General features: G+C 34.9%; 2 protein-coding genes across 2 annotated transcripts; both read left to right on the top strand.

Moving 5' to 3' along the window:
• The first annotated feature begins 5,367 nt into the window (after positions 1–5,367).
• LOC126593949 (nuclear transcription factor Y subunit B-4-like) lies at positions 5,368–6,252 on the top strand. The gene has a single exon (XM_050260126.1). The coding sequence runs from the start codon at positions 5,402–5,404 to the stop codon at positions 5,852–5,854; it is 453 nt and encodes a 150-aa protein (XP_050116083.1). The 5' UTR covers positions 5,368–5,401; the 3' UTR covers positions 5,855–6,252.
• Positions 6,253–8,961: 2,709 nt separating this feature from the next.
• Positions 8,962–9,624, top strand: LOC126592334 (uncharacterized). Its single transcript, XM_050258031.1, has one exon. The coding sequence runs from the start codon at positions 8,962–8,964 to the stop codon at positions 9,622–9,624; it is 663 nt and encodes a 220-aa protein (XP_050113988.1).
• Positions 9,625–9,889: the final 265 nt, after the last annotated feature.

The raw sequence follows: 9,889 nt of genomic DNA on the forward strand, positions 1-9,889 counted from the left end.
TACGTTTGGTGCGCCTAAAAAGGGTGGAACATGCTGTTCCACGGGACGAATTTTGGGTGAATTTTCATTCCGCCTCACCCCCTGGAACGACTCGTTCCACATCCGTGGAACACAAAATTATAATCTCTCCGTCTCCTTCTTCTTCCTCCTTATTTTCATCCGAGGGCATCTTTGCTCTCTCTCCGTTCCGTCCCGTCCCATCCCATTTCATTTCGTCCCGTCCCGTCTACATGTCAAACAATACCTTATGTAAGAGTCTGACGGCCAATGAGACTTTTGTATGCAAGTATTATGTACATACACATCAAGTATTATATTTTATATGTAAATAGTACTATATATAATTTTCGTCGGTTTTCAATCGTGTGTGATGTTGTAGGCAACCCTTGCTATTTGTGCCTAAGGGCTGGTTTGGTATTGCTGTGCTTTGAAAAAAAATTGTTTCTGCTGTGCTATGAAAATAAGCTCATTTTTGTTGCTTCATGTTTTCAGTTTTTTATTTTCATCCAAAACTGTGAAAATAAGCTGTTTTTAAGTATTTACCAAATACTTTTTTAAGCTCAACTTTTTTTTATACCCATTTTTTATAAAATCGCATTAGTACAAACCAGTACTAAATCCCTTCTTTTCCCTAAGACCCCAAGCTAAGCGAGGCCCAAATACAAGCGTACAATCCAGGCTAGAAAAGCACAGCTGAGCCTCTTAGCTCCTGGACTTATCAGTGCAGGCTTCAAACCAAATTGCAACCCATTTTTCAATCTCGTTTGGGCTTGTTGATAACAAACCAAATCCCGCATTTGAGCACAATATGTTGAAGAGAAATTCTGAGGTCCAACAATCAAACACCGAAAACACCCTTTATCCCACTATCTCTGATCTGTCATGCTAATTCCGACCCACTATTGGTCTTACCCCCTCTAATTATCCTTCTGATCCGGCACCCGTACAAAAGACTTTCTCGTTGAAGAGTGTACCTATACTGATTGGCTTTATTTCTAATTTATCAAAGTCTTTTGTGCTAATTTCACACACGTTGGTCTAATAGGTGGTGGAATTGAAAACAATATCAGTACTTGACCTTTTAGTAGTGGACTGATGACCTTCTATTTAAAGTTTTGATACAATAAAGTAGGGCTGGGCATTTTAAAGAAAAAACCGATTGAACAGCCCGAACAGATGGTTTGGTTTGGTTTATTTTTTATTTTTACTTTTGAGTGATTAAACCGAACCGTACTGACTTTAATGTGTTTGACAATTGGTTCACAAAATTTTTAGGGGGCGGTTAACCAAATCGACCTGCATATATTTATTTTTATTTTTTAATCATAATTAATACATGTAATAATATAAATGGTTAGTTATTTATGAGTTACCGTGTTTTCACTACATGAAAACAAAACCCGATTAGTCTAAGAGTCCCTTTGGAGAAGAACAAGGGCACCATTTGGAGAACGCAGCAGCTACTGATTTGGTGCTCTCCTTGGGCTGCTTCATTTGTGTTTTCCTTTGAGCAATCACTCATATTGGTGTTATGTTTTGTAGCTTTTGGAAGATAAATTTATTATGTATTTTCGTCTTCACATAAACCGAGAACCAATCCAAACCCACCCGCCACATTCGGTTAACTGAACTGATTAGTTTTAGATCCAGTTTGGTCGGTTTTGGTTTGCAATTTTGACCAAACCAACTCGCACCCACCCCTACAATAAAGTTTACTTTTGATCAAGACAATTGAACGAATCATGTAAGAGTATTGAGCGGAATTCTTGATCGAATCATGTAAGAGAATTGAGCAGAAGGCTACACTAGGTCTCCATCAATAACAAGAACTATGTACTTAAAAACGAGAAAACCTCCAATTGCGAATCATTATTTTCATATAACTTTAGAGAGAATGTGTATATATATGTGGTCTTGTTAAAAAAACAGTAGAACATCATCACAAAAGGAAGTCATAAAAATATCCATTGTCGGCTGGAATATTTGATCTAGCTAGAATATATGGTACATATATGTCTATTTTTAGCGGAGTAGGATTATCTCCAATCCAAATCCCCTCATCTTCTCTCCTTTCACTTTCTTCTTTGTCTTTCTCTTTCTATAAAGAAAATACAAGATATTGACGTAATTTAATCGTCATTGTTCAAATAAAAGATGAAGAAAGAGGAGAATTTGAAGAAGAGACTCCATTTTTAGCTGGCTAGGTAGTAGCTAGGTGCCCAATATCTGCTCCTGCTGGACATCAAGAATAATATTTCTCTCTAAAGCAAGTCCAGAACTTTCCATGCAAATTGGATTAACTGAAAAACATTAAAAAGTACTTCTTCATTTCCTGTCTTAATCGAATGCCACTCATCAGATGGTAATGTAAAAAGAGAAAGAAAGGAATCAAAACAAAGTCGGATTATGGCCTCCAAAAAGAGGGAAGTACAAGATGTGTTTTATTCTTCTACCTTTGCAGGCCAATTAGTTAAGAGCATTCTTTATTGTATATGAAGTTCCGAATATTTAGGATTTTTGTGTCATGTGTTGTGTCACCCATCTCCATTTGTTTATTACTATATCATTAGTGCATCATATTTTTTTTAGAACTTTGGCGGTATGAAGAAATTTTATTGATATAAAAAAGTAAAGTTACACTTAGTTAGAGAAGACATCAACCTTCCCCCTCTTGAAAAATAAAATACAAAAAAAAGAAAGAAAGAAGGAACATAGGAACAAACTCCTCTACTTACAACCTAATAATTGATTTTTCAAAGGCTAGATTTTTTTAATGGAATTGAAGAACCTTTTGTACAAGTTGGTTCGTATTTAATTCAAAGCATATATGCTTTATAGGCCTAATCCAATCTTATTTATAAGCAAAGTTTGAGTTTGCTATTAACCAGTCTAATGGAGATCGGATATCTCGATTGATGAATAAACAATGGAATTATGGAAGGGTTTAACTTCTAAATTGGGGATGCATAAGTGATAATGTGGATCGTTAAGTACAATGCAAAATGTAAAAAGTAATTAAGTACGTTTGTGGATGGTTTAAACAAATTGAAATTTTATTTATACTTATCTCACTTTGCATAACTAGCTAGTTATATCTTACAAATGTTCTTCCAAACTGTAACATAAGGTAGCAATATTATATATAATTGTATTTGCAACAAGACCATATGCTTCTTAAAACATGCATATGGAATTGGACAATTTAAGAACTTATAGTTATTTAAGGCGAGATGCGATTAGTTTTATGGCAGCGCAACTTCAATTCGTTGTGACATTACTTTGAGTTTTGGTGAGCTCACTGAGCACTATGGACTTGACGTTTTACTTAAACGTTGTGATGTGGGTGGTTTATCGTTTTTTAATTTATTATTTTTACTGTTAATATTTTTATGTTTGTAGACGCTTTAATATGTATGGTTAAAGTTTTATCTAACAAAATATCTCTCATAAAAAAAATTATATTAGTCAATTAATGTTTGCATCTAGTTAATAGTAATCCAAATTAGACTAGTAAATAGGATCGGATGAATTGAAGAAGATCAACGGACAAAAATTATCAAGAGATGTGTGAGAAGTAAAATAGAGTGTGTGGATAGCACACCCCTTGATTTATATATGTGTATATTCATGTATCCAGAGAGGATTAGTAAGTTTGATGTGTGGAGATTGTTAATGGGATTTTCTTGTCGAGGTTCTAACCACCGAAGTGAGTGATTTTGTAATGTGTTGTAAAATTTCTTATTTTGCGATAAATATGAAAAACATCAGCTATCATGGAATTTGCTATATTTTAAAAAATTTCTATCTATTTTTCAATTCAAGCATGTTAGCTTTCAAGAAGTAGCTTTCAAGAAGTGTTTTGATATGCGAATATACACTTTGAGGACTCTTGTGATTGTTCATGGAGCATGTGAATTTTAGTGTTGGGTTATCCGAGGGATATGTATGGCACATGGGGACGTTAGGAGTCATGTAGTGAGCTATATTTTATGATGGATAATGGATAACCAACACGCGAAGAGATGATGTGATGTGGAATTACATGGCTAAAGCTTGATATTATTATCATATTTTATAGTGTATGTAAAACGACAAGTTTGATTGGCATATTACATATTCTACTTATCGGCGATGGTTGTTGCTTAGCATCCTCACTTTTCATTTTACAGATAAGTTATTTGGCAAGACAATGACTAGACAAACTGAGATTGTGTTAGATGTGAGATTTGAGAATTTTATTATTTTATGTACACCAGTAAAGATTTTTGGGTTATTTTTTCAAGAGAAGTTTTATATCGTGTTTATTTAATTTTTCTTCACACAAGACGTAATGCTAATTTTCCACTGACCCCAGATCCAAGATGTGCCATATACCATGTGGCCTTAGGCCCCATTTCAGCATTTCTACTAGTGAGTTGGAGGGTCGACCTGACCAAAACCTAACTTACTTGCATGATTCACAGCTAAAATTAAGGAAATGCATTGCCTGTTTGTTACCAAATAGAGTGACAAACTCATAATTAAACCTAATGCATGAGCTAATCAAACACTAAGGTTTCCTTTGAGGTAGGTTTTGGTTGGATCCATCCCTAAACGAATAAACATGAAACGTGCACAAACGCCATCCAGTCAACTGATCAGTATTTCAAGAAATTTTTCAATATGACCATTACACGGGATGGTATACAACGTGTATTTATATAAATAGTGAGATATGCGTGTTAAAAAGTTAATAACTTAAAAAATAAAATTTTCCCCAATTTATATAAAAACACGTGATGTACCTTCTTCTGTATTCCAGTCATAATAAAAAAATTCTCTAGTAGTACGAACTACAAGAACACTTTAGGATTAATTAATTTTAGATTAGTAAGAGAGATTAGAGGTTTGGTGGGGACCATTGTACTTTTAATCCTACATTGGGCTTCAACCCACTGTCTACATATGTTGAAAACTACTTCTCCTTCTCAAATACGGCTTCAGATACTACGTACTAATTAAAATTTTGTAGAAATAGTGTAAAGAATTAGTGGTTCTTTCTTGCTAATTAGATCAATTAGTTTACTTAAAGTCATCTTAAGCTCTATTTTGACCATCATAATATTTGGACAAGTTGGACTTTATTAGTAATACTTCATTAAAATTTGAAAATTTATTTTGATTAGTAGTTAAAAACAAATATTTTTCTTATTTTAATATAGAATAGTTAGGGTACGTATCATCAAATACTAAACCACTTATAGAATTAATTAATACTAGTGTCATGACTTGTGACATCGACACATACGTACATACACACACATATACATAAACATCTATAAAAAAACAAGCGTGAATTCTGATCTAGAGCAATGTGTCTGTCTCAGAAGAGATCAAATTAACTCCTCCAAAATCTAATTGTATGGATCGATCAATCAACATGGTAGATCAGGAACAAGATGGAATGCTCCCAATTGCAAACGTGGGTCGAATCATGAAGCAAATTCTTCCCCCAAGAGCCAAAATTTCCAAAGAAGCCAAACAAACAATGCAGGAATGTGCAACTGAGTTCCTAAGTTTTGTAACTGGCGAGGCTTCTGACAAGTGTCACAAGGAGAATCGCAAGACCGTCAATGGAGACGACATCTGTTGGGCTCTGAGTGCTCTAGGGTTTGATAACTATGCCCAGGCTACTATAAGGTACTTGCATAAATACAGGGAAGCTGAAAGAGACAAAGCTGCAGCTAACAACAACCAAAACACAGCAGATATTAAAAGTTATGGAGGCCTGCAGGTACCGCAGCAAAATCAAACTTCAAATCTGGAGTTTCGGGTGCTTGGGAAAGGTGACAACTCCCTTGTTACCAAGCCATGACCTTGATCAAGAATACAGTACCGATGGGATCTGGGGCCAAATAAAGTTTCATTTGAAACTTAAAAAGTTTCCGGATGATGTTTTAGGTCAGATTTTTCATCGTACCACTCGATGTTTGACAGTTTGAGTTTGGCTGGCATTAGTTATGCCTGCACTTTTGCCGTCAGTGAACTATCAGGTTTGATATGAACTGGCTTAATTAACTTGCTAGTAAGTGGAAAATAATCCAAGTTTCTTCTCAAATATTCATGCTTAATTTCTTCAGGTGTTTTCCGCTTTAGTTTAATTTTTCTTTCCTTTTTTTTTCTTAGTTAAGGAGGGGTATAGCTTTCGGATAATGAGAAAAAAAAGTATTGTAGCTGCGTTTAACAGTGTATTACGGGTTCGCTCGATTTCTCTTTCAAGATCTGGTTATATATCAATCTGAAAAAGAAAAATATATATATTTGAGCTATATATATATATATATATATGGTTGGGATTAAGAATATCTTCTCTTCTTTCTTTTATTTCATTTATTAGTGCTAATTTGCACTTAAGTGATTTCAGATTTAAGGATTAAGACAGAATTATAAGGTAAAATTGTTTGTTTAGACTATTACAATTCATAGATTCATGTCAGGATTTTGACAGAAGAAAGAAAGTGACGAAACAAAGAAAGTTCTCCTTTAAATTCTATTTCAAATGTGTATATATCATCTAGCTAGTTATCTATTTCAAATTTAATCTAATCTTTTCTCTGGTTTTTGTAGCAAATTATTTTTTGTCATCAAATTCTTCCTTTGGTCCATTCGAGCCTTGAATAAATTTCCTCCATGACTATATCTTATGAGCTGTACTGTATCTCATTCCCTTATCTTAGAAATTTCCTCCTAAACCATATATAGGTGTTCTTGGAGATTTGCAATTACACAGTTTACTTGTCTAATAAATAATGCCAAATATTTACGGGCTAATTATGCATGAATATATAAGAATCTTGAACTGAATAGTTAACTAGCATGTCTAGTCCATCAAATACCACAACCTAGCATATCCATGAGAGTTAATTAACTAAGTGCTTGTTTGATAACCATTTCGATTTTTGCTTTTGGTTTTCACTTTTTTGTTAGCGATGAGAAAATATAGAAAAATGAAGGATGGAGAAGAAAGATAAGGATGATGGGAGAGATTCGAAGAAATAGATAAGCAATGAGATACAAAATGAAAACCAAAAAACCGAAAAAGAAATGGTTAGCAAACAGAACCGAAATACTATCAAAGTGAAGCTTTCATATATACATAATTGCAGATTAGTCATTAAGAATCGAATACAAGTATACTGAATTAACAATGCAGTATGCAGTACTAGGTTTAGGGTTTGCTCTTAACCCTAGGATTAGGACCACTAATCTTTTGTGGCTTTAGGTAACATGAGTTACTGTGAAATTAAAGTAGTCTGATAGAATCTCAAGCATGCTTAATATAGTTTACTATATGCTTCTGGAATATGGATTAGGGTAATCTTCCCGTTAAAGATTAGTGCAAAAACCCTACTCTATGTACTAATAAAATTGGAGTAGGATTCTCTCCCCTCTTTTTTTCACTCCCCTTCCCTCCCCTCCTATTTGAACGGTCACGGTTAAGCCATGTCAACATCTTATATTAATTTTTTATAGCAAGAGAAAGACAAAATAAAAGAATGTAAGAAGAGAAGATGAAATGGAATGGAAAAAGGAGAAGAGAGAATCCTAGTCCAATAAAATTACAAGCTGTCAGAGTTAGGGCTCAACATGCTTCCTAGGGTTTCCATTTATAAGGTCATATAGCTAGGGGACCACTGATCAACCATCACAAACTCTCTCTGATTTGTCTCGCCATATCATTAAACAAGTACATATATGAACGCTTACGCACAAGGTTAATCAATTGATAAATTAAAGGAATAACGATCTTAGTAATGATGTACGATACTAGTACTATGTCATGGTTTTACTCATAAATAATATCATATGGTACATTCGCGACAATGAGTTCTCATTCAAGTTTGACTCCCAATCAACTCTAAATGGATCAGTTCTCAATGCGTTTGTCTTTATTTTGCAATTGCACGTATTGTGTAGGTGGATTGTCTGCCATTCCATTTCCATACTCTCTCAACCCCCTCATGTTTGTGTGGTCACGGTTAAACCACGTTAATATTTTATATTCCTCTTACTTTTTGTTTTATTATTTCTATAAAAAATTAATATAAAACGTTAACGTAGCTTAACCGTGACCACACATCACAGGAGGGTATGAGGAGAGTATGGAAATGGGAGGGCAGACAATCCACCTCCAACCCAAGTTACCTAATTCGAAGCACAATCTCCAAAAGGCTCAATGGTCACAACATTTATCTTCATTTAACTGTTGGACAAGTTGTGGAACCAGATCTTGGAATGTCTTCTTTCCTCATTGGTGTACACCAACTCTCAGATTGTTTAAGAGCGCAAAGCGAGAGGAGATTCGTGTATGAAAGAAATAGTAAATTCCATTTAATAAGAATAGTAGGAATTGTTAGTGTTTAAGTGTTTTAGCTGAAATAAACCAATTCATTTTTTACTTGTTTTAATTAGAGCCATTGGATTACATTCCAAAATGAATGCTCTAGATTGAATGAGAGTTAGCAATGTAGAGTGACAACTGTAGCTATCTCATAGGATAGATGAAATGAATGGCTGTGATGTATTCATTCTTGTGTGAGAGAGAAAAGGTGTAACAGTGCCCTACATTGTTTTTGTAGTCGGTCACATTCCGATAAGCAATGATGATGAAATGAAATTGGTTCATATTTCTCTCTGAATCATCTCTCTGAAATATACATTTTCCTGCTAAATTCCATAACAATCTCTCTACTCTGTAATCTAACATGGTATCAGAGCCATGTTGCATCATCTGCAACTGGGCGTGAATCTATGAAGCTCACAGTGAAGAGCTCGAACTGACCGTTGAGCTTTCTCACTGAAGAAAACTCGAAGAAGAAAGTGTAGTGATCTTAGATCTCGTCTCATATGGTTGGATCGAGTGGAGCTGATCTTCGTGCGCCGGTATTCAATGATGATAACTTTGATTTCTAGTAGATTCGGATGAAGACAATATTTCGATCGCACGAGCTCTGGGATATCGTCGAAAATGATGTCGAAACTTCGGCGAAGAAGGATGAAGAACTCACTGTAGCTGAGAGCAAGCTATTGAAAGAGAATATAGTCAGAGATGCGAAGGCACTTGGAATCATTCAAGGGGCGGTTTCTGATCAGATCTTTCCGAGAATCGCCATCCAAGAGACTGCAAATGCTGCTTGGAATGTACTGAAACAAGAATTTGTGGGAGATAAACAGGTACGGCCTATGAAACTCCAAGGCTTACGCCGTGATTTTGAATATACTCGAATGGGTGAAAATGAAAGTTTCTCTGCATATCTAGTTAGACAATTTGATCTGATTAGTCAAATGAGGAGTTATGGTGAGAATATTAGTAATCAGAGAATTGTCCAAAAATTGATGATCATTTTACCTAGATCGTATGATAGTATTGCTTCTGTTATCGAGAATAATAAGGATCTAGACACTGTTGATGTTCAAGATGCTGTGGCTATTCTAAAAGGGTATGAACAAAGAATTGATAGGCATGATGAGGCTCACACTGAGAAGGCTTTTGTTAGTCTCAATATTACTCCAAAGCAAAATAAGTACAATGGAAATCAGGGGTTTAAACCACAAAAGAATTGGAAGTCAAAGTGGAAGAAATGAGATAACAAACCTGTAAATCAAGCTGGAAAAGCTATAGGTACCTCTGAAGGAGCTAAGAATCCTTGCATACATTGTGATAAGTTGCATTTTGGAGAATGTTGGTTCAAAGACAAACCTAGGTGCCATAATTGTCATAAACTTGGGCATATTGCAAAGGACTGTCGTGGCAAGAAGGTAAATCAACATGTAGACTTTGTGAATCAAGTCAATGACACTCCTACAATGTTTTATGTCTGCAATAATGCCACTGTGAAGAAATGTGAAG

This window comes from Malus sylvestris, chromosome 12 (genome assembly GCF_916048215.2).
Source record: "Malus sylvestris chromosome 12, drMalSylv7.2, whole genome shotgun sequence".
NCBI classification, from domain to species: domain Eukaryota; kingdom Viridiplantae; phylum Streptophyta; class Magnoliopsida; order Rosales; family Rosaceae; genus Malus; species Malus sylvestris.